At 32.1% G+C, this 25538-nt stretch overlaps 3 protein-coding genes across 11 annotated transcripts in view; 2 read left to right on the plus strand and 1 right to left on the minus strand.

Annotated features, from left to right (window-relative positions):
- Window positions 1–266: 266 nt before the first annotated feature.
- LOC122636741 (tubulin-specific chaperone D) lies at window positions 267–5352 on the plus strand. Its single transcript, XM_043828298.1, has 18 exons — window positions 267–834; window positions 909–1087; window positions 1220–1358; window positions 1430–1616; window positions 1692–1911; window positions 2006–2154; window positions 2237–2466; window positions 2529–2668; window positions 2751–2856; window positions 2939–3116; window positions 3195–3353; window positions 3424–3627; window positions 3700–3864; window positions 3942–4066; window positions 4140–4294; window positions 4402–4600; window positions 4671–4973; window positions 5050–5352. The coding sequence occupies exons 1-18, from the start codon at window positions 493–495 to the stop codon at window positions 5329–5331; spliced, it is 3462 nt and encodes a 1153-aa protein (XP_043684233.1). The 5' UTR covers window positions 267–492; the 3' UTR covers window positions 5332–5352.
- On the minus strand, window positions 5077–7725 carry LOC122636846 (alpha-(1,3)-fucosyltransferase 10). Its single transcript, XM_043828481.1, has 8 exons — window positions 7716–7725; window positions 7540–7562; window positions 7398–7437; window positions 7197–7321; window positions 6830–7049; window positions 6518–6707; window positions 6219–6396; window positions 5077–6142 (listed from the first exon to the last, which is right to left on the minus strand). The coding sequence occupies exons 1-8, from the start codon at window positions 7723–7725 to the stop codon at window positions 5657–5659; spliced, it is 1272 nt and encodes a 423-aa protein (XP_043684416.1). The 3' UTR covers window positions 5077–5656.
- A 513-nt stretch (window positions 7726–8238) lies between these two features.
- The window catches only part of LOC122636830 (histone acetyltransferase KAT7), a 27167-nt gene continuing 9867 nt past the window's right edge, over window positions 8239–25538 (plus strand). For 6 of the 9 annotated variants that reach the window (XR_006329078.1, XR_006329079.1, XR_006329076.1 and 3 more), the window contains exons 1-10: window positions 8239–8415; window positions 8606–9068; window positions 9161–9403; window positions 9488–9751; window positions 9833–10012; window positions 10502–10874; window positions 10962–11256; window positions 11336–11580; window positions 11701–11887; window positions 24448–24541. Coding sequence is in view for 5 of the 9 variants with exons in the window: in XM_043828451.1 (XP_043684386.1) it covers window positions 8398–8415; window positions 8606–9068; window positions 9161–9403; window positions 9488–9751; window positions 9833–10012; window positions 10502–10874; window positions 10962–11256; window positions 11336–11580; window positions 11701–11887; window positions 24448–24541 (2362 nt within the window). In the remaining 4 variants the exon portion in view is untranslated. Of the gene's footprint in view, window positions 8416–8605; window positions 9069–9160; window positions 9404–9487; window positions 9752–9832; window positions 10013–10501; window positions 10875–10961; window positions 11257–11335; window positions 11581–11700; window positions 11888–19325; window positions 19359–24447; window positions 24542–25538 lie in introns of those variants that run through there. The other 3 variants (XM_043828453.1, XM_043828455.1, XM_043828456.1) reach the window with 3 other exon arrangements.

Genomic DNA, 25538 nt, shown 5'->3' on the forward strand with positions numbered 1-25538 from the left:
TTTGAAAATAAACATTTTTAACCGTGTAAGTAAAAAAGTGAAATTAGATGATGGAAATAGGACGAATTTCTAATTACATTCTTTAGAAATTTTAAATTAGTACCGTGATTTTACCGTAGATGGCATCTGTGTGGATCCTCCTCCGTATATATTGCTTGATACAATTTTTTCTTTATCAGTATTAAATAATCTATGGCGAGTACACAGGCCGGTTTACAATTTAATCCAAGTTTTAGTCAGTTAGTTAGTTTTATGAAAATTAAGCTTAAATAAACTCCTTTTATTGTTTCTATTGAAGAGATATTCGTCGATCTGTCAAAACGTGTTTTTGTTGTCATATAACCGGTTTTGCGCAATAATAATTTTTTTGTAGATTTGATATGCATGACAATATTTAAAATACATATAAAATATATAAGGGATGATCTTGATTTCGTTTAATATCATACATTAATCAAGAGTGAAAGAGAATATTAAAGATATATAACAAAAATGGTGCTAAATGATTGTCCAGATCCAGAAAGTATAGGTTGTGGTTTTAGTGCTTTCAAAGAAGTAGATGAAGTAAACGAATTGATCAAGGATATAAAAAAATCAGATTTATCTCCAAGTCTTACAGAAAGAAACAGAGATCGTTTTAATTTCATTTTATCACAGTATCAAGATCAGCGTCAACTTCTTGACCCGTATCTTGAAAATATTTTGGAGTCTTTACTTTCGATTATTAGAGATGATAAATCTATAGAAAGTATGAAACACAATGCCTTCAAGTATCTGTTTATTATTATGTCTGTTAAGACTTACAAAAAGATTGTTACATATCTTCCTCACGAGGTATTATTTTATATGATATAGTTTTGCTTGTTTAGCTTTTATTATAAATTATATCTAATATAGTTATTATCTAGGTTGCAGATCTGTTACCTGTATTACGTCTATTAGAGAAACAAGATCCAAACAACGTAGACACATGGGAAACAAGATATGTCTTATTAATATGGTTATCTATTATTTCAAAAATACCATTTCCCTTATCTCGTTTAGAAACATCCGATACTATTGATCCAGAGCAAACAATCATGGTCAGGTATTCTTACTTTTGATTATTACGTTATATAGTTTTCCTTAATTTTAATTACACGAAATGAATAATTTTTATATTTATTATAGATTTAATATTTAGTGAGACAATGAATATACTATTATATATTTCTTTTAGGATTATGAAAATATGCAAATTATATTGTTTATCGAAGGATGCATGTGCCGTAGCAGCAGTATTTTTAATAGCTAATTTTTTGACGAGATCAGATGTGAAAAAATTGTATCTTGAAGAAATGATACTATGGTGTTTGAAGGTAAATAAGATCACTTCTACAATTTTATGTTTACTAGTTTTATAATTTAGAATTATGTATATGTATTCTAGTCTGTTGAAAATGATCCTTTAAGACATGGACCTTTGGCTGTAATAGCTTCGATATTAAAACACAGTGCACGAGAAGATGTACGGCCATACAGCACAATGCTTTTTGAAAAAATATCAAAATTACAATTGAGTAATAATCCAGCAGATCTTATAAGAAAATATGGGATGAAAGTTGTGCAACGCATTGGTAATAATATTTGAAAGTTCTAAGAGTTATCGTATAATTGTTTGTTATTAACTTTATATCATTTCATATATCTAGGTTTTGTATTATTAAGAACTAAATTAGCTTCTTGGAGATATCAAAGAATGAATAGACCAATCAGTTTGTTGCCAAATTTGAATAAAAACAATGGTACTGAAAGTATTGATAATAAGGAGAACATATTAAACGATAATGAAGATCAAGAAATACCACCAGCTATAGAGGATGTTATTGAACATTTAATTCAAGGTCTTAGAGATAAAGCTATTACTATTAGGTATGCAAAATAAAAAATAATAAAAATAACTATATTATTAGATTTTATTTTATTTCTAACTCTAATGACAATAATTATTACTTATTATCAATAGATGGTCCGCTGCAAAAGGTATCGGTAGAATAACATCTCGATTACCAGTAGACTTAGCAGACGATGTAGTAGGATTTGTATTAAATCTCTTTTCTGGACGTGAATCAGATTCTGCATGGCATGGTGGTTGTTTGGCATTAGCAGAATTAGGTAAGATAACTAGGTATTAGTAAAGTTTACATCTTTTTTTATATTATTATTATAACTAATATGTATATCATATACATTTCAGGAAGACGTGGTTTATTGTTACCTCATCGTTTAAGTGACGTAATTCCCGTAGTACTTCAAGCACTTGTTTTTGACGAACCAAGAGCTTATGGTTCAATTGGTTATTTAATCAGAGATTCAGCATGTTACATTTGTTGGTCTTTTCCTAGAGCATATGATCCGGATGTATTTCAACCTTACGTAAAAGAGATAGCAGCTACTCTATTAGTTGTAACATGTTTTGACAGAGAGGTAAATATAGTTATTGTCCATTAAACTAAATGAGAAAGTTTTAAATGATTTTATATTGACAGATAAACTGTAGACGCGCAGCTTCAGCAGCGTTTCAAGAAAATGTTGGAAGACAAGGAAATTTTCCTCATGGTATAGATATATTGACTGTAGCTGATTATTTTGAAGTAGGTGTGCGAAGTCATGCATTTCTTAAAATAAGGTATATTTCTCATTTATAAGAACTTTCAAATTTGTAGCTTCTTACTATGTTATGTTATGTAATATAAAATAATACTTTTTAGTGTACACATTGCCCAATATGAGGAATATACAAAACCTTTGATCGAACATTTGGTTACAAGAAAGGTTACACATTGGGATACTGCGATTAGAGAATTATCAGCTAAAGTAATAAGCAATACAATGATTATAATGTAATCACATTGCATCTATTTTTATGTTTTATTTAAAATGCAATATTTTATTTTAGGCTTTGTTTAACTTAACACCAGCAGACCCACGATATATGATAGAAACAGTAATATCAAATTTATTGGACATGTTGAATTCAATTGATTTGAATGTTAGACATGGAGCAGTATTATCAATTGCAGAAATATTAGAAGCTTTATATAATCATTTCGGAAAAAAGATCGAAACAATAATTGGTTAATTTTCTAACATCAAATCATAATATATTAATATAGTAATAAGATTTGAAAATAAACGAAAACATTTTGTTTTAGAATCCTCAGCTGTGGATGAAATAAAAAATGTAGTATGTACATTTCAAAAGCGAGGTCAATTTAAAGGTCTAGGTGGAGAACTGATGAAGCAAGCTTGTGCCGTATTTATAAAGAAATGTTCAATTGTTCATTTTCCTATTCACTGCACTAATATTATAGGTATTCCGTTATACGATATTTTTATTAATTATTAAAATTATAAAATATTTATATAAATTTGTTTTTAAAGACGATTGGCAAAATTTATTAGAAGAATGTTTAAGTCACGAGGTATCTGCAGTCAAATTAAAAGCTGCAGAAGCACATACAGAATTTTTTACTGAATATTACACGAACATGGATCCAGCTATTTGTAATACCGTAGTAAATCGTTATTTAGATAATTTGAAATCGAGTAGTCAAGTGGTAAGAATAGGATTTGCGCAAGCAGTAGGTGAGATAATAAGATTTATTCGATGTTAATAAATATATAGCAAACAGATATATACAGTTTTTATTTTGATAGGACATTTTCCTCTTTTTATAAAAAAGGCAAGAGTAAAGGATATTATAGAAGCACTAATTGAATGTACACGCATATCAGACGATACATTAAAATGGGCAGAGAGTAGGAAAGAAGCATTACATTCTTTGACAATGATAATACAAACATTAAATATTAATGAGGCAGGTGAGTATATCTAATAAACAATTAATTAGTGTGAGATTAGATAGCAGGTTTCCAAAAATGTTATATTATTTTTACAGATGTGTGGCAAGTATTTGCTCTTCAAATATACAATTGTTATCTTTTTGCTCTAAAAGAATATACAATAGATAGTCGTGGAGATATAGGTGCTTGGGTACGAGAAGCAGCGATGACTGGTTTACATGTGAGCACAATGTGATATGTATGTGTTATTATTATTATTTACATCAGTTAAAATAATTTTTATTTCTTTTAAGGTGCTCACTAATTTAGTTCTGCAAGCTAACTTATTATTTTTGCTAAACGAATCATTAATGACAAATATTATTGGTGGTATTGCTCAACAAGCTGTCGAAAGAATAGATGGAATTCGTGCTCAGGCTGGCATTGTTTTTAGTGCTCTTATTCATAGGTAGTCATACGTTTAAAATAAGTTTCTTACATTTAATAATTCTATTATAATTATATTATTTTTCTTTTTTCATACATGTTACATATTTTTTATATTTCATACATCAGTGAACCTCCACTTCCAAATATACCGTATCATTCTGAACTTAAAAATATATTTCCTTTGAGCGAATGTAAAAATAGTATAGAATGGAGAATGGAATCGGTAACATTTCCACGATTCATAAAAATGTTGGAATTTCCACCGTATACTATGAATCTTTTGAGAGGAATTATATTCAGTGTTGGTGGCTTAAGTGAATCTTTAGTAAGTACTACGGTACATAGATTGTAAGAATCCAAAATTACTTTTTTTACTTAATTTTTATATTATATAGGTAAAATACTCTAGTGTGGCTTTATTCACTTATTTGAAAGAAATAGATGAAAAAAGTCTGAGAGATTTATGTGACAAGATGCTCAATATCTTCAAAGAAAGTCATAAGAATGAAAGAATGATTACTTCAATTTTAGCATTTTTGGATAGATTATTAAGTTCAGGCTGTATACAAATAATTTTAGATGATCCAAACAGTGATATACCAGAACGTATATTATTGTTATTGAAACAAGAAATAAAATATACAACTAGCACAAAATTGCTAATTAGCAGCATAAACGTTTTTTGTCAACTTTTACAGGTTTGTTGATAAATCGTTATAAAATGATTATTTAAAAAGCTATTTACAATTTAATACCATCTTTTAAATTTTATAGGTGCATGGCTTTATAGGAAAAAGAGCATTTTGTCAATTAAGTATATTTTTATGCCACAAATATAAATGTTTACGCAAAGTAACAGCTATACGTACATATGAAGCATTAACGCTCTACGGAGAAGAAATGGACTTATCCGAGGAAGACTTAGCAAGTATATTGACAGAATTAAATGGCACAGATTGGGAACAACCAGTTACTGAATTAAGGCCTATAAGAAATCATCTGTGTGAATTAATGAAAGTGCCTGCACCAGTTTTACAAGCTAAATTTGCAAATTAATAGATACTTTTAATATACAAATACTAATACTCAGGTGAACACTTATTTTCTATTATGCAATTTAACATTATACACATTTGAATGTAAGTCTAATTAATTTGAGTAATGATCTAATCAACACCAATCAAATTACATACACAGATCTCAATACAGGCTTAAAATAAAACATTCCTGTTTTGCAAGACACAGAAATAGTAGCACATTTTCATCCATCAAGCATCAATCGTAAGGAACTTCATTGTATTCTTTCTTTCCTACCTTTTCAAATTTATTATACTGAATAATGCAGTCATAATTTGTATATAAATGATATATGAATAATTCTTTAACAATCATTTTTGTTATATAATTCAAATTTTTCATCATTATACTTTTTAATATCGATAGTTATATTATTTAATACATAATGTTCTAATAATTTTGCCCCGCATTTTTCTAAGTTCCATTGATTTACCCAAAAATTATTCTTATCTGTTTTACCTGATAATAAATTTATTGGTAAAGGGCAATCATAATGTTTCTTTGAAACTATACTTATTTCTTCTTTAATTTGAGTATTATGTATTTGTTTGCAAACATAACATTCATATTCTTCTACGTAATAACCAAAGTTATATTTCGTAGATCTTTTTTTCAATACATCTAATAATCGATTATTCGTTAATCTTTCTTCATCTCTTCCAATTTTATGAATTAAATATCTTTCATATTCAATATCGTCATTTAAAAGATGAAATAGAAAATTTGCTAATTCTTTAGGTTCATAAAAATCTATTACTGAAATTGCAGACTTATTATTTGGTAACCAATCCTATAAATTAATAATAAAGATTTTATTATAACATTTAATATAAAATAAATAAATTTTTAATGTTTATAAAACGTACCTTAAATGAAGGAGATCCATAATAAATAGGTACAGATCCTACGACAAGTGGTCTCCAAAGTTTTTCTGTAATATAGTCATTACAAACAGCATTCTCAAAAGCTAATGTAAATTTGTACTTTGCCACAAACGATAGAAACTCATTGTTATTTAATTTATCTAAATAATTACTTTTTAACCTGAATATAAATTGATATTAGCACAATTAAATGCACATATTCTTTTCTTATAAATTTTAACATTATATTATAACATCATTTAAATATATATATACACACATATATATATATATATATGTACCTTTCATTTAGACGAGCATTATTTATACATGAACCATAAGAATCAATTCTAATGTATTTCATTAATTCTAAAATATATGAGTCTCTATTACTAGCAGTATTACAATCCGATTGAATATACAATAATGGTGCTAAATTTTCGTTTTCAATCAAAGCTGTTTTTTCTTTAGTCGATACAAAATATTTCTTTCCTACAAACCCACATAAATATTATAACAAATGCATAAATTTTTTATCAATATATATGTATATATATAAAATATGTATATGTGTGTATATATATATACACATATATACAGATATATATACATACCTAATAGTTCTTCTTTATCGGGTAGATCGACGGAATAAAGTGGTACATTACTGAATCTACTAAATGTTGAGGAATAATTAAAAAGATTTAAAGCTTTGTCGTGCACGAATATAGGATTATTTCTAGGAGATTCTTCGTGGATCAAACCCCATTGCACAAATGCAGATCTCCACTTTGGTAAATCATTAATTTGGAAATTACTTCCATAAAATAAAATAGCCTAGAAAAATATATAGATTATTATTTATACTTAATTTAAATTCTCTTTACTATCTAATACATGTTAAATTAATCAAAGACTAATATATTTTTCAGTTTATAAGAACTTTGTATTGTACATAAAGTAACGATAATATATAAATAATACTTTTAGTCTAGAGTTATTTTCGTATGTACGATTATATGTAAAATAACATCGACTGTATCCACATATTTTTGTCAATCCATTATTACCAAAAGGTGTCCACCACAATATCACAGGTATATTTTTATCTATACAAATATATAATCAATTTTTTATTTTTTATGTTGATACATTGAAAATTTATATATACATGCAATAGATTACCTTCCTCGTTTAAAAGTTTGGCATTATGAAATAAATATAACTGAAAATAAAAATATCAATTTTATATTATTAATACGTTTCTTTATTATTTCATTTTAAAATACAAAATCAATAAATAGTTTATTTATCCACATGTGCATACCTGAATTAATAAAAGAAGGATAACTAGTATAAATATAAATTTAAATGAAATACGTATTTTACAGGTCATTTTTTCTTAAAAAAAAATAAAAAAAATAAAAACTAAGAAAGTAAATATATATTAATGTGTCATCAATTCATCTAATCTTTTTGTCTTCACACAAAAGACATCATAACTTGTTATCATATCACATATTTGTATACTATTTTTAACTATACACTATAATAAACTATACTTTATTATTATATTGACTTTCTTCATTTCTTTGGTATAATAAAAAAATAAGTTAAAAACTAATTAAAAGATAATTATTTCTAAAAACTTTTTATTTTGACAAATTGTCAAAATATTTTATTACATTTCTATGAATATAGATAGAGAATATATCATAATCTAAGAAATGAATATTGTGCATACAGTGCCTCTAGTATTTTTTCGAGGAAATTTCAAAATAAAAATGGCTGTACAATGTGTACTATTCAAATATAATATTTTTTTAAATGGAAATTTATATATATATATATACAGAATAAGAATAAAATAATAAATTAATAAAATAATGTTTGATATATTAAAATGTTTATTTTTAAATGTTTCATATATATGACTAAAAGAAAATGAAGAATGAACCATTTCTCTATATAGAAGAAAATACACAGTAGAGTAGCATCACTATGATTCAAATAATATATGGTTAATGTAAAGTATCTTCTATGTATATGTAACGATAATACTGTTATTTTGCGCGAAATAATATTGAAAATATAAATCATTTTCATGAATGTGTACTCGTAGCATTCATGAGAGAAATGATATTTAATGATTTTTCGAATTCATTAGAAAGATAGCATCGTAGAAATGACTCCAAAACGCAAAGTAAGTTTTTATGTTTACCAAATTATGTTATTTTTTGTACGATACTATTCCTATTCCTTTTTTCATAGTTAATACTGGTTGTTAATATTCTTGAACGATAAAAAACAAATAGAATGTAAATAGTATTTAATATTTTATGATTTATAACAATTATTTAAGTTGTACATAATTTTGTTTTCTATCAACACAGACTACTAGTTCGGAATCTACTTCATCATCGAGCTCTGGCTCTTCATCTAGTAGTTCTTCAAGTTCTGGCAGTGAATCTAGTTCATCTGATTCAGAAAACTCCAGCAGTTCTGTTAATAGTCAAAAAGCATCTGATTCGGAAAGATCTAAAAAGAAGGTACCGTTTCCAGCCGCAAGACATGTCAAATCTAAAACTGAGCCAACTCCTACTACTACGGCAGAAAATAAAAACAAAGAAAAAGTACAACCTAAATCTAGACCAGTAGTTTATTCCTCGGAATCTGAAGAATCACCTAATAAGTTGAAATCTGTGAAAAGGAAACTACCTGCCAAACCTAAAGCTACTGCTACTGTAGCACCTGTAGTTAAAGTTCAAAAACCGCCAACTAAACCAGTATCTAATGTTACGCAACATAAAAATATTCCAGCTGTAAAGCCAAGTAATAAACAGGCCAAACTTTCAGGTAAGATTATATAACCTTGAAGATTTTATATATCTTATTGATTAATATATTATACAATAAAAAATTAAACAGTTTTATTTGATTAAATATAGGTCCTGTAGCAACAAATACGAAAGTAGCAGATAAATCTACGAAAATGACATCGGAACCGGTACAAAAGAAATTAAAAAAGAAGAGTATATTTAGTCCTGAAAATAGTAGCGAAAGTGACAATGCTTCCCCACCAAAAGTAAATACGATAAAAGCAGCGAACAATACCGTAAAATGTACAAAGGCTCCACCTAAAATAAAACCTGCTGATCCCAAAATAAAACCTACCATACCATCAAGACCTGGTAAGTTATTAGTATTTATATTTAACTTTTCTGTTATTTTATTTAAAGATACAAATTTTCAAATAGATTTTTCTCTGATCACAGCACTAGTTACTAAAACTCCGCAAATTCAAAAATCTGATAGTTCGGCTAGTTCAAAGAGCTGTTCGGGTGGATCAGGTTCTTCTGGTTCAACAGATAGCAGTAGCGATTCTGATTCATCAGAAAGCGTTACTAGTCCACAATCTCAACCTAAAAAGAAGGATGTTCCACCACCTGTTACACAAAATGTTACTACAAATGCACAACCGAAAAGGCCATCAGCCACAGTAGCACCAGTTAAACCTTTGAAATGTACAAAGAAACAAGGTATATACTGTGATTCGTATAATTTAATTACTAAATATTTTAAATTTATATATGTATATATATATATATTTTTACATGCAGGTAGGGTAAAAAGTGAAGATGATGGAGATGCATCAGGCAGCGATAAGGAAATGGATGATAATACAGAAGTAAGTTCTTCTAAAGGAACGGTTAAAGGCAAACGAAAGTTGCAAACTCGCAAAGGAAGCAAACTATTACAACTGCAGGCGAAAGCTGCTAGTGACTCCGAATCGGATACAGGTAGATATATTATTTATTATAGTGCATTACCACATAACTGACGATTACTTTCTAATTTTAGTTAAATTTTGTATATATTAATTTTAATTCTATTATAATGGTTTGTTTATTAACTTTCTTATCGATTAATTAAGTACTAAAGAATATTTTGGGCTTTTCCCTATCAATCTTTAAGAGCATGTTCCTTAAATTATTATCTAAATTGATTGAAGAATACATAGAAGGGGTAGATTATTTTGTAAAAGCATGAATAGTTTTGAGAAAGAGAAGGGTAGATATACTTTATGCAGGGAGTGAATATATAGGACTCTATGCTGCCCCCTTAACACAAAAAAGCAGTATTTGCGGTTATGGATGGATGGATGAATTGGACATATATAAACAGCTCGTAGGATTCTACTGATCTATGGGAGAGATCTTTTGTATTGAAAACTAGCATGTCCAAGGTGTCCTAAGATGCAGATACAGTCTTTTTGCTTATGGCGGCAGTATGGTTCTCAGGTACGGAAACGGTAGAGCGTAAACGTATCCTGCAAATTCCACTGATCCGGTGTGATTTGTCGGGAGTAGCTGAAAGCAAGAGAAGTACGAGCAAGTCGCCAGTTAAGCGTGCTGGTCCTAGTCAAGGCGCTAGACATTCATCATCCACAGCGAATAGAACCACGCAGAGCAGTGCTGGATCTAATACAGTTGCTAATAGAACTGGACAAAACTCATACAATCGTACACGTACTACAAAGGAAAGAGAATGTCCATTGGCAGCATGTTGCGATTCCAGAGGTCATCTTTCTGGGAAACTGGAAACGCATTTTACATTGGAAGCTTGTCCTTTATATCACAATACTACGCCACAAAATTGCATGTAAGAAACATAAATCTTTCATTTCTTCATATTGTAATATACACATCATGCAATGTATTATATATTTTATATTTATAATAATTGCAGAGAATTTTATAAAGAAAGGAAGAAAAGGGAAGAAGAACGAAAGAAGTCGATAGCTAATCTTGCTAAAAAATCACCTAAAGGAGGACATCAGACAAACGAGCAACGTAATTATCAACTTAAAGTTAAAGAAATGAGAAACAAATGGAAGCCTCATACCGGGGAAGATAATGGAAGTGACAGTGGTAACGATCTTCCTGGAAATGAAAAGGACAGACAACCGCGTTTAACTAATCTAACTTCGGATTATGATCTGAAATTATTTATGGAAGCTCAAGCAATTGCCAGTGAAAAAATAGTGAGTAATATCTATTATATACTATACCTACAATCTTTGATCCTATTAAAACCTATTTCTTTAAACTTATCAATTATAGGAAAAAGAGTTAAAAGAATTGGATTATGATGGAGAAGGTAGAAACAGTGGTGGCACGCGATGCGTTGAAATGGGAAAATGGGAAATGGAAGTTTGGTATCAAAGTCCATATCCAGAAGAATTTAGTCGTGCTCCTAAACTTTATCTTTGCGAATATTGTTTAAGATACGCTAAAAGTCGTCAGGTATTAAGAAGACATCGAGAAAAATGTTTGTGGAGACATCCACCTGGACATGAGGTATACAGGTCAGTATAAATAAACTAATTGATCATAATATAATAAAATACATTTTTTTATTTTGCAATAATATATTTGAAACATATTTTTCTTTCTTTTTTTTTTTTTTTGTTTTCTTTTAATTCCAGAAAAGATAAAATTGGTGTCTGGGAAGTGGATGGTAAACGTTACAAACAATATTGCCAAAATTTGTGCCTCCTAGCAAAGTTCTTTTTGGATCACAAAACTCTTTACTATGACGTGGAACCATTCCTCTTCTACGTGATGACTATAGGTGATTCTGAAGGATGTCATACAGTTGGTTATTTCAGTAAGGTAAGTCACAAACAGTCTATTTATTTTTACTTAGTATTTTACACTTCAAGAATTAATTAAACACATCATACACTTCATAGATATGCAAAATAGGAATTTTCACATTTATTTAATGAAACGATTAATAGGAATCATTATTAATAGTTAAACATACAAACAATCTTATTGATAGAATATTTGATAAATAGGATATTCACATGAATCTTTGATTTCCTTTTCGAAATTCAAAGTTAAAGTCTGTATAAATCTTGAATGACCTTTGACCCTGAGAAAACGCCCTCTTTCTCTCTCTCTCTCTCTCTCTCTCTCTCACTCTCTCTCTCTCTTTCTTTCTCTTTCTCTTTCTCTTCCATCCCCAGACGTTCCGGAATTTTCTACCACCCTTAAAGGTACACTTGGCGGGTTTCTAATCTATTTTCTCAAACGTGGATCGAATAAAATTGTATCATCATTCTAATCGAGATAAGACACGAATTTACTCGAACAATATATACAAAACATATTTCTTAAATGCTCCTAAATTTCTTTTCATTTTATTTTTATAATCATATAAAAAAATTATATTTTTCTTATTATTGATCAATGAATTCAATGTCGAGTTCAATGAACCCCTTTGCATTTTCATTTTGATCGTAAAATTAATAAAGTTTATTAAATTACATTACATGTACATTTCTACGATCATTGAGTTTGCGTGTAGGAAATTGTTTTCTTTGAGTACGCCATAAAAAATCGGATTTTTATTACTTTCATTTGGATATACACAAAGTGCTTATAAACAATGTAATGTAAAATGAATTTAATCAAGCAACAATATACTATCTATTTTTCTTTCAATTGACATTAATGTCTGATAATATTCGTATTTGACTACTTAAACGTACTAGTCCAATGAAAAATCTGTAAGGGTGGTTTTCCACCCTAAACGATGTGTGTATACACATATACACACACATACATACATATGTACACATATATCGAGGGTGTAGGGTCGAAATCTTTGCAGACGTTCATCGACCTTTGACCCCGACTGGGCTCGCGACCTACCATAGCTGGGAAGGGTTGATGAAGTTTTACATTTCGGAATCAATACGATTCTCTTCGATATAATACTATTCCTGATGAATCACAGACACTTCTCCAATGATTCCAAATCTCTATATATTCCAAAAGAAAAACATTTTGTCGCATATAAGAAAATTATCTTATATATCTCTTCTATAAATTTAATCTCATAAATCATCATGAGAAAAAGAATCGGATCGATGGATCTAATTTCTTTTTCTTTTTCTTTAGAAATCTAATGTTCAATGGTACACCCTGTATAAAAGGGCGTACCTCTTCGTAGGTTCTTACACTTTCTGCAGAGGTAAAGGTGGCAGCAGTAGCAAAATTTATTGAAGTAGTACTAGTACTATTACTACTAGTACTAGTACTAGTACTAGTACTAGTAGTAATAGTAATAGTAATAGTAGTAATAGTAGTAACATCAGCAGCACCAGAAGCACCAGAAGCACTAGCAGTAGCAGTAGTAGCAGTAGCAGTAGCAACGCCAAGTCAAAATCTTTATAGACGTTCAACGACCCCGACCCTGGCCAGACAGTCGGTCGGGGTGATGGTGGTGGTTGCTGGTGAAGCTGGTAGTGATGGTAGTGGTGGAGATGGTGGTGGTAGCAGTAGCGACGGCTGGGATAGGTAAAGTGAGGGAAGGGGGTGTATCAGTGGGGGTGGTGGCCGTGGCTAGCGTACGTAGCGTACGCTATCAGCCCGGCGGCGATGTTGGAAGTAGAAGAGGGGTGGTTGCGTCGACTGCAACGGGGATGCCGAAGGGCCATGCTCTGACGGAGGGAGTCTAGGGAAGGAGTTAGGGGCGAGAGGGCGTCGCCTCGTGTCGGGTCGTCAACCTTTGCGGCAGTGCGACGTCGGACTCGTTATTATTTCCTCTACTACTACTACTATTACTATACTATTATTGTTACTACTACTATTGTTGCTACTACTGCTGCTGCTACTACTATTATTATTACTATTATTACTGTTGCTACTATTATCACCCACAATTACTACTGCTGGATTGCTTAAAAAAATTCGATGACACAGTTTTTTTTCTTTTTTTTCTCTTTTTTTTCTTTTTTTTTTCTTACTACTCTTCTTCTAGTTCATTCAAACTTTTCTAATAATCTTATATCTTTTACACTCTCTGATGTAATTATATTAGTTATGTATAGTGTTATTATCATGTTAATATTAAATTTGTATTAGTGTCGGTATTAATGTCTTATTAATCTTAATATTAGACTAATATTATACCGTCAGTATTAGAGTTTTATTGATATTCATTTTAATGGCAATCTCTTCGTTCTCTTTAAATATTACTTTAATACAATATGTTTCTACTTTTCACAAGGATAAATTATGATACCTAAAAAGAATATCTATAACTATTCGATTAGTATCTTCATTAATTGTAAATGCTACTTATCTTAAATATTAAGTACATAAAATTAAAAAGAAAGGATTAAATTTATTGATCGTCTAATTAATGAATTTATTTATAAATAAGAATAAAAACGGCAGACTTTGTAAGGTTTGTAAATATATAATAGCAGTTCATCGTCACTTCTCAGATTTATTCGTCTGCAAACACAATGTCTGTGTGTGTGTATGTGTGTGTGTCAGTTTTCAGAAACGCTCGAAATCCGGTAAGCCCCGTCCGTAGCCGGAAACGAATTTACGCTCAAGTTCGCGCGCGTAGACCGTTCAAAAGAGGTAGAGAAGGGTCGAAAGAGAGAAAAAGAGATAGATAGAGAAGGGCACACCCTTTATGATTGTTCAGGTTTACTCTTCCTTAACAGTCAATATAATTCTACTGTAATTAGTCCAAAATCTTTTTCTTTTCTTTTTATTTATTAATTTATTTTTCTTTAGTTTTAATAATGCAATTTTATTTAGAAAAATTATTTTTTAAATTTCAATCTATACATAATTCAAATCAATCGAATTGGGATATATTTTTCATAATTTTTTTCTATGTCTAATTAATATTATAACAATAATAATATAATATTAATAATATATATATAAAAGGTGAAATTTATAAATATTATTTCTTGGATATTAATTGTTAATGTTATAATTAAAAAATAGATATACATTTGTGTACGAATGTTTATGTTGAAAATTAGATAATTTTATAGATGATTATTGATAAAAAATATAAAACATTTATTTGTTAGATCTAAAGCCCCTTAAGAAAATCTTGGACACGCCCTATTCGATTGATATTTGCAAGAACTTAACTTTATTTTATTTTTATTTCTTATTTTTATTTTTTCTTTATTATTATTATTATTATTATTATTATTATTATTATTATTATTATTATTATTATTATTATTATTATTATTATTATTTCACATGAAATTTATATTTGCTTGAAAGAAAAGAAAATAGAATAAAAAAAAAAATTTAAATAGAGAATAATCATAGGTTTCATGGGCGATATATATTTATAAAAAAAAAAAAAAAGAAAGAAAGAAAGAGAAAGAGATTAAAAAAAAATAAAAATACGTGATTCACTCGGAACACATCATTTTTACGATTGGTAATACGAGTCTCCTCTTTCATGGTTTTCCCGCGTATTACTTCGCAGTAGCGACCTCGAGAGCAATAGGAGCGTTGACCTTGAATTATCAGGGCGTTGACCTCGACTGCTCCGGGCGTTGACCCTGAGCAATCTAGGCGTCGACCTTTCGTGACGTGGGCGTTAACCTTGAGGAAGCGTGATCGCTTAACTGCGAATAATATGATCCATTGATGGCTCTTCTGTCATACACACATTACACCACACCACACACATACACACATACACATATGATGAACATTTTAAACGATTAGGTTTATCCTAATTATCACATTCATTTTGTTTTATTTCATACAATATATACACAAATTTCTGTCAAATTGAATCAAATTTTTACAAAATGATTAAGTTTAATATAAAACGGTGAATTATTTTTATAAAAAATATGTCTAATGCTTTTTTGCATGTACAATACATTTCTTTTTCTTATCTACAATATTTATTTAATATCTATAATTTTGATCATCAATGTAGATGGTAACGTTAAAAAAAAATATGTGACTTTATCGATCAATGATAATACTCACATAAAAAGAAAATAGATGGCGCGAGATCATTATTACAGAAATATTAATTAAATCACTTGTCATCTACATACATAATTTTGATTAACATTGATATTGAAATACATATGTTAACGTGATATTGTATAATTTCAAAAATACAATTAATTAATAAGAACATTAAACTAAAGGAATAATTGTTCAGTGTATCTGAGAGTGAAAAGGATAATAAGGAAATAAAAGAATAAATCTTTTCTAGTTTTATTTAACTTTTACCATCGATATCAGACAAAGTTGAAGATGAAAAAAAAAAATATAATGATGATGATGATCATAATAATAATAATAATAACAACAATAACAATAATATTAATAATAATAATAATAATAATAATAAATAATTAATATTTAATAATGCATAATTAATAATACTAATTAATAATAATAATTAATAATAGTAATAGTAACAGTAATAGTAATAGTAATAATAATAATGATAATAATGATAATGAGATGCACATGGCATATTCAAAATGCAATGCTTCTTTGGACACTCTCCCGAAAAGGAGAAACCCAACGTCACGTGACAGAGGCAAGACTTAAAACCGGTTTTCGGGGCCGCCAAGTCCAACATTCGCAGGACTTGGATGGAACGACCTGTCCTGGTCCTGAAATCCTTGCACCTTCTCTCTCTTTTTTATTTCGTTGTATCGTTTTGCAAAAAGAGTATAAAAAACGAACATACACTGGATGATCTTCAACCGGGGTCTTATCTTTTCAATTAACCATTCTACTATAATTACATTCGATTCGTACGGAGTTTTAATGAGTCCAATTAAAATCAGACTATAGCCCAAGACAAACGGATTCTTGGAGGTCTCAGTAAAGAATGTTGGAGAAGAAGAAAGGGAGGAGAAGAAGGAAGAGAAGGTGGATGAGGAGAAGGAAGAGGAGGAAGGTTCCACATTGGTGTGTGAAGGCAGGTTCCGCGTAAACGAGACGACTTCGTCTCTTCTTACAGGTATCCCAGACAGGATCTAAAGAAAGAAGAAGAAAAGAAAAGAAAAGAAAAAAAAAAGGAACAAAAAGAAAAAAGGTGTTGTGTCTGAGGTGTAAGAGACTCTTGTCGAAAAGTGACTGAGACAACAAAACTACTACTACAACATTGCTCGCTTCAGCGATTCCATGATATTCTATTAAACGATTCATTTCCAATAGAGATCGAGTTAAGTAAGTTGATCGAATCGATCGTAATTAATAGAGAGAAAGAAAAAGAAGGATTTATTAAGAAAACGATCGTGTGGAGAAAGATTTATGGAGGTGGGAGAGGTAATTGAGCCGAAGGAAAAAAATCGGCATATACCATACGTCGATAAAGAAGAATGTCCGAGGAGTGTGGAAAAGAGGAAATCGTTCGACGCCGTTTCCAGGGAAACGCGATGATCCAACGTTTGAAGGTTCATTTGCCTAACTTCCGGCGATACGGCAGTTAGCCCGTCACAAACGCTTCCATGGTATATATATCCTGAATAATGCATAAGGACAGGAAGGTCTGTGTGAGTGCGAAAGCTTTTCTACATTCAGGAGAAGGAAGAAGACAGAAGATAGAAGATAGAAGAGAAAGAGGCGTTCAAAGAGGGATGAGATTAAGGGAGAATACCTGCGCCGCCCTTCGAAACTAAAGAGAAAGAGAAAGATAGAAGCTTGGACCGTGAAGTGTCCGAAAAGAGGACGAGTCCGACGTACATAATATAATAAATGGACAGACGGGTCTCTGGCAGCGTTTATAGTAGAGAGAGAGAAAGAGAGAGAGAGAGAGAGGGAGGGAGGGAGAGAGAGAGATGAGAGGATTGGGCGGATACTGTACGAAGATAGGAGACGAAGAGGCATTGGGAGGAAGGGAGGGACGAGAAAAGGGAAGGAAGGTGTACCAGACGGATACAGGATTGAGAGAGAAAAAGAGACTTCGGGTATTTCGAGTTGGAAGAGGGAAGGAACGACAGACGGTCAGCGTCTGAAACGTGACTCGTGAATTTTCTTCTTCCTCCTCTACCTCTTACACCTTATCAATCGAAATCGTTGATCTTTTCTTTTTCCTTGTTCTCTTCTCTCTCTCTCTCTCTCTCTCTCTCTCTCTCTCTCTCTCTCTCTTTCTTTTCTTTTTTTTTTTTTTTTAATATCTCCACAAAATTGGATAAATTTCCAAGATATATTCGATATTAGGAAAAGATGCTTCTAAATTCTTACTCCGAAAAGTAAAAGAAATCTCATGAATTTCTTCTTCGTAGTAAACGAAAGAGAGAGAAAAGAAAAAATTAGACAAACTTGGTATATTCCTAAAAAGAAGACAAAACTAACGTTGCCGAAAAAATTCTTTTAAATCTTTAAAAAAAGAAATTTGAGATTAAGGGAAAAAGAAAGCCAGATGATTTTCCTTCCTTCGAAAAATACATTGGGGTAAACGGGAGGGATGGATGGAAGAGCTGGGGAGGGTTAGGTTGTGCGAAAAAGGAGTGGGATGACGTAGAGTGGCACGACGAGAGTCGAGTAGAGTAGTAGAGGTCGTCGATACGATACGCAGCCGCGCGAGAGCTTCGTCGAGAAGAGGTTGGGGTAGGCTCGTCCCGACCATCCCTCTCTTTCTCTCTCTCTCTCTCTCTCTCTCTTTCCACCTCCTTCGAACTTCCCCTCCCCTCGTGCACCTACTCTACGTTTTCTCCTCTTTCCCTCAACCCCCTTATCCTCCTCTTCCTCTTCCTCCTCCTCCTCCTCCTCCTCCTCCTCCTCCTCCTCCTCCTCCTCCTCCTCCTCCTCCTCCTCCGCCACCTCTTGCCGACGGACCAGGGTTCGATCGATGCCAGACAGTCCCGTTCGCACGACCAAATCCCACCGAATACACGTCTTTCCCTTAGGAAAGGGCTTTCATCCTTTCTTCCTTTCCCCACCCTTCACCGTTTCCTCTTTCTTCCTCAAAGAAAACACCTTTAATTTTCTACTTAGCGATATCTTAATATTCGAGGATAGACCATATCGTATCGTATCGATTGATTTCATTCAATATATCTTGTCTTTGATTGTCTTTTCTTTTTGTTTCTTCTTTTTTTTTTTTTAATTTTTGTTATTTTTGTTATTTTTTTATTTTAGTTTATTTTATTTTTGTTCTTTTTTGGTTTTTTTTTTGTTTTTTTGTTTTTTTTTTTCGGAAAGAGGATAAAAATGAAAATAAATTAAGAAAAGAAAAGAAAGAGGAAGGATGTTGTGGGTGAGATAAGAAACGCATCTCTTTCGGCAGCAACACCCCGTATGTTAAGAGGAACGCTTTGTTGGGCATAAAGAAAGTTGTGGAGGAGGAGGAGGACGACGACGACGAGGAGGAAACACGGTGCATCTAAATATAGAAGTGACCGACGCGCAAGGAGCCGCGAAACCTTAAGTCTCCTTCACAACGTGACTATCCTCCATTGGTTTCTTCGTCGCCAAAAGTTTGACTTTGGCTATGAAAGATGTCGTAGCGAAAAGTTTAACTTGATGATTAAGACAAACGATTTGTAATTTCTTGTCTTATTTCTTTGTTTTTTTTTCTCTCTTTATTTTTTATTTCTAATATTCTAAGAATTGAAAAAAACTTGTCAAAATTACGTATATCTTATTGGTCCACGGAGAGATTAGATAAATAGAATTTCACTCTAATCGATAATATAAAACTACATTACAAAAAGAATAAGATAAAGATATAAATACGAAGCATTGTCATTTTCAGTAGATGCAACAGCATCTTCTTCTCCATGGATGACATTTTATTCGCATGAAGTGAAATAATCGATCGTTCAGACTCTCGCCAATCATCTCTCTCTTTCTCTCTTGCGTTTTTCATTGTGCTCGTCTTATTCTTACAGCCGAGTAGACGTTCGTTCACCTACGCACAGGGAGGCTAACGCTCCTCCCTCTCTTTCGTTCTGCCCTCCTCCTCCTTCCTTCTCCTCCTCCTCCTTCTCCTCCTCCTCTTCCTTCTTCTCATTCCACCTCACTCGTGCGAGACGTGTTTATGAACGCACCGAGAAGGAAAGAGTGAGCGAGAGAGGGATATACAATGGATGCCAGGCTGCGTTCCAATGCCTTCCTATCGTCGCACGTGTGCGCTCACTTACAGCCACTTTATGGCACTGTGATACACAGAAAAGGATACTGACCGATTGGAAACCTTTTACGATCGACGCCTGTACGCGGTCACGTTGAATGCTTTCTTTCTGCATTCCCGACCGATGACCGATCTTTCTTTCTTTCTTTTTTTCTCTAACTCCTTCTCTTTCTCTCTTTCTCTCTCTCTCTCTCTCTCTCTCTCTCTCTCTCTCTCTCTCTCTCTCTCTCTCTCCCTCCCTCCCTCCCTTTTTCTTTCGCTTCCTCCATCTTGTCTTTCTTGCAAATGCAGAGAAATCGTATCGATGAGAACTTATCGCTATTATAATAATGTAGTCTGTGTTATCTCATAATACTGGAATACTTTCCAATAACTTTTGTAGAGTCTACTTTAGGATCATTTAAAAGATAAAACGAGTTTATTATTCGAGTTATCCTTTGTGGTTATGTCTCGTATTCCTCGTTAAATTGATAAATTCTCTCGCAATTAAATAATTCTCTCGCATATTTTTCTACCTACATATGTATTTGTATATCGCGATCGATTGAAATTTAAGTTCTGAAAGTAATGGCTGACTCATCGTCATTGTATTATTATTATTATTATTATTATCATTATTATTATTGTTATTATTATTATGACCAGCTGTCCATTAATACGAAAGAAACGATGCGAAAGTGTCGGATGATTAATAATGAAATCGTAGCTTATTTACGTAATGACGAATTATCTGTGGAACGGCAAATGTTTCATCGCGAGATTCTCATTCTGTTATAGAGGATATATTTAGAGTAATATCCGAGATAATCTGGGTTGTGGATGAGCATGAAAGTTTATTAAAGATTTCATTGAAATGAGTTCTCGTTATTTTCAATAAAATTCTTTTTATAAGGCTAAATTTCGATTAGAATTATGAATTGATCTGATTCTAAACATCGATATTACATCCTTCGAATTTATCCAATATGCTTTCCACTGAAATTCCTTTTATAAGGTTAACTTTCGATTAGAATTATCAATATTTGATTCTGAAAACATTGAGATTATGTATCTAATTCGTCAGTGATATTCTTCAGATTAATTTAAAACAACGTAGATATATGGAGTGTTAAAACACTATGAAAGCTACACGATCGTTACTCTATGCGCCAGCTTGCTGCGTTTCGGAGATGAAAGGAGCGAAGAAGGGCTCGTATCGATTCCACGGAACTATATCTATGAAATAAGCTTTGACCTCCGCCTCGATGTCTTCGAGAGACTTTCCTACGACACTCTATTCAATCTTTCTTATTCCTTTTTTACTTCTTCTCCAATATCTTAGAAACAATCGAACAAACAATATTTTACTAATCGCTTCAACACTTGTTAGTTTTAATGACGGCCATATTTAATATCGTTAAGGGGTGACTTTTTATATCACGTTTCTTGTGACCGATGAAACAGATTTTTACTTCGTACTACATATACCCTGTGGAATAATCGTAAAAAAGAAAATATATTACATTCATATTTCTCATTTCTATCTGATTTAACTCCAATTTTACATAATATAAAAATAAAGAAAAAACTGAATCAATTTTTACTATAAATTAGTTCATACGCGCGCACACTTTTGTGTATGTGTGTCTGTGTAATTGTACGGTCATTTGATTAACTTCGAACGATAACAGTTTCGGCGCATCGTGCCGATTGTTTCGTATTAAATGAACACAGCAAAAGAGATGCATCAGGGAATGCAGAGGTGGGGATAAAACGGGTGATGCCTCCTTTCGCGAGAAACGTTTGCCGCAAGTGTTGGTGGTAGGGATGACGAGACGGCCCTGAGTCTCTGAAGACTACCGGTCCAAGGCCGTCGCGGGCCCCAGATTTTCTCTCTCTCTCTCTCTTTCTCTCTTCTGTTCACCTCTTACCCTCCTCGTGTCTCTTTGTTTGCCACTCTCCTCCACGGAACTCTAAGAGAGTTGCTGCCCCTCCTAAAACTCCACTCTGACGTGGTTCCCCTTATTTAGCCTTCATACGGTTCCACTTCAAATCCTACGAAAACCAACGAAAATTTAGATCTTTTCCTTTTCTTCCTTTTTCATCGTCAATATTTATCGTCATGTTTTCTTCCCCCCCCCCCTCTCTCTCTCTCTTCTCTTTACATAAATTTTTCAATCTATTTACTCGTTTTATCAAAGACAAGATAATTTGAAGTATGAAATTTATAGCCTGACTTCATGAATAATTATTATTACAATTGATAGAACTCAACTGATGATTGGCTATGAATAGCAACGAATAGCTATGAATAGAAACGAATGTGATCGAAATCAAAGAAACTTTGGTATAGTCATTTAATAAAGAATAGTGCTGTTAGGCTTTCAGTAGATTGTGGAGTGTTAACCGATCCTTTGGTCCCGGTCAAAACGGCTCTTCGAATGACCAACCAAGAGGGGCCTTATGCTGCACTCTCTCTCTCTTTCTCTCTCCTTCTCCCTCTCTCTCTCTCTCTCTCTCTCTCTCTCTCTCTCTCTCTCTCTCTCTCTCTCTCTCTTTCTGACCTCTTCGCATCCTTTCTTCCTTCTTCCTCTTCGTCTCCTTTTAGCAACTCGCTCGCTTACTCGCACGCACGCGCGGTCTCTTCAGGTTGTGTCCTTCGGATCGTTGTTGCCTCACTCGGCGGTTAGCAACAGCTTGGCTGCTATGCCCGGTAATACCGGGTGTCTTAAATAAAACACGACTTACTTTAGCACAGCATTTTCTCTTCTCAACTATTAATCGAACATTTAATCAACAATTTTAGATCGTTTCAATAAGTTCAAACGTAATTTCAATCACCCGATCTATTAATTTCTTTCTTTCTAATATTTTTTTCTAGAATTATTTTTCGTGTAAATAATACAGAAACAATTGTTAGGATCTAAGATACGTTACGAGTATTTCTTAGTAAATTATTTCATATTTTTAATAGGTTTTAGGTTATCTCGTTATCGTTGATAAAGTAGAAACCTGTCTTTTCATCATGGAACGTAAAAAAAAATATGGAGGAATATTAACAATTTCATTTATTTATTTATTTATTTTCTTTTTTCTTTTTTAATGATTATCGTCTTTGAAATTTAAATGTCTTCCTTTACATCCTCCATAATATTTTCTATTTCGTTATCTTCGATAATTAGCTCGTATAAATGATCTAATGGAATAATTGACAAAAAATGAGTGTTGCTCAAAATGAATGAACTCTAGGGCATTGCTCGTAATACAGGATAGAAGATTAAGCTACTCTCCTCTTTTACGAAGAAGAATGCTCAGAGATTTTCCTTTGTGTTAAGGTGGACAAAGATACACAGTGTCGATTGTAGAATTGCATTCTATTGCAATTGTACGATCATGTCACGGGATAAGAAGAAAAAAGGGTGCGATATGAGTGTATTCGATAAATAGGACTTTTAAAGAAATGAAAATATAATCTATAAAGAAATGAAAATGTATATAAATGTTATATACATATACATACATGTTCCAATTATTGATTGCTTGAACATTGAAAAGAATTTTTATTTCATTCGTTAGAGAAATTAATTGATATTTTAATCAAAAGGACAATTAATAAAAGGAAGAAGAAGAAAAAGAAGAAGAAGAGAAGAGAAGGAAAAGATCCGATATAGAAGAAGAGAAACGATCGGTTATCCTGTAAATGAAATTCTTTAGGAGTATCTCTCGTGCAAAAGGGATTCAATTAGAAAGGAGGACGAGGAGTACCACTTAAATTAGAATAAATTCGATATTATAAGTCAAGATGGCTTGATATTACTTTTGTCTCGACGTGGTCGATCTATCAGGTTGTCAAAGTACGAGTGATCATCTATCATAAGACAAAATAATTTTTAATAATAATAATAATAATAATAATAATAATAATAATAATAATAATAATAATAATAATAATCATCATCATCATCGTCATCATCATTATCGTTATACTTAATTTTAATTATACGTATTAGAAGTTAGAACGTTTAATATTTTAATGCAGAAATAGAGAGAGAGAAAGAGAGAGAGAGAGTACAATGATCTCGAAGAAAGGGAATACCCAAAATAGATCTCTACTATATCTCAGGGACGAATTAGAGAGGATGTTTGAAGGACGTGTGTTAAATTTGTAAAGCATGACTGATTCGCAACAACTCCCTCAAATATTAATCCTCTACATTTCCGTACTTCTTTTTCCCTTCTGATATGCAATTTTTAAAAAGGTTCACATTCATATTGTTCCTTTTTATTTATATTCCAGGAAAAGAATTCTTTCCTGAACTACAACGTCTCCTGTATCCTGACGTTACCACCATATCAGAGACAAGGCTATGGTCGACTTCTCATCGACTTTAGTAAGTACAGTCTTTTATAATAGTAATAATATAATCGAACATATATAAAATCTCAACTCAGGAAGCTAACATCCTTTAAGCTAAAACATCAGAAAAAGATATATAAGTCGTTCAAATCAAAGTCTGTGTTTCTTTGCAATAGATTTCTCTAGGTAATATACTTCTTTAGTCTGGTAAAGACATCTTAAAAGAGAGAAAGAGAGAGATAAGAAATCAATTGGCCAAATTCCAGGAAGTAAGATTCGATAATAAGAAAGAAAATTGGGCGTTGTGTCTCTGCTGGAGACCTTAGGGGATACAATAATTCGTGACTTCTTGCTACTTGAAAATAAAAGAAAAAAAAAAAAGAAAAAAAGAAAAAGAAAAAAAGAGAAAGAAAGATGAAAAGAGATCTTTTAGGACACAAAAGAAATTCTCTATCTTTTTGTGAAATTCCATTGTGAATCCTCGTCAATGATGATCCTAGTGTCCATTGGTCGTAGTTGTTTGTCGCAGTAACGAACAGTTTCTAAAGACCCCTTTCGATCCCTCCCACCGCCTCTTCTCTCTTTCCTTCTCTCTTTCTCTCTCTCTCTCTCTCTTTCTCCAGCGAATCGTAGCGTAGATAATTAAACGTGGGCTTTTTGCCGTGACGTCATTTTCATTGATGCCGTCGAGGCATGTTGGGAGGGAGAAACGGTGATGAGGGAAAGGAGGAGAGATAAATGGGAGGGGGTGAGGTTTGTGTGGGTCGACGTACTACCAAGGGAGGATTAGAGTTGCGGATGGGGTGGTGGTTCCGCAGGGTTTGCTGCAAAGAGAGAGAGACAGACAGATAGATAGAGTGGAGTGGCGTAGGAACCCGGTAAAATCGTAGTAGAGTCTGGGTTAACGTTGGTGTATTGGAAGGAGTGTATGGTTGAGATACACAGAGTAGTTATATTGGTATTGGTATATACTGATGCAGAGAAAGAAAGAAAGAGAGAGAGAGAGAGAGAGAGAGAGAGAGAGAGAGAGA

The sequence above is a fragment of the Vespula pensylvanica genome, chromosome 23 (genome assembly GCF_014466175.1).
Source record: "Vespula pensylvanica isolate Volc-1 chromosome 23, ASM1446617v1, whole genome shotgun sequence".
Lineage (NCBI taxonomy): Eukaryota > Metazoa > Arthropoda > Insecta > Hymenoptera > Vespidae > Vespula > Vespula pensylvanica.

Coding starts and splice junctions, on each gene's coding strand:
- LOC122636741 (XM_043828298.1), top strand. CDS start 493: ATGGTGCTAAATGATTGTCCAGATCCAGAAAGTATAGGTTGTGGTTTT. Junction 1,359..1,429: donor TGATACTATGGTGTTTGAAG/GTAAATAAGATC, acceptor TATGTATTCTAG/TCTGTTGAAAATGATCCTTT. Junction 2,857..2,938: donor TTAGAGAATTATCAGCTAAA/GTAATAAGCAAT, acceptor ATTTTATTTTAG/GCTTTGTTTAACTTAACACC.
- LOC122636846 (XM_043828481.1), bottom strand. Junction 7,438..7,539: donor TCCTTCTTTTATTAATTCAG/GTATGCACATGT, acceptor TTTTATTTTCAG/TTATATTTATTTCATAATGC. Junction 6,708..6,829: donor CGATAAAGAAGAACTATTAG/GTATGTATATAT, acceptor GTGGGTTTGTAG/GAAAGAAATATTTTGTATCG.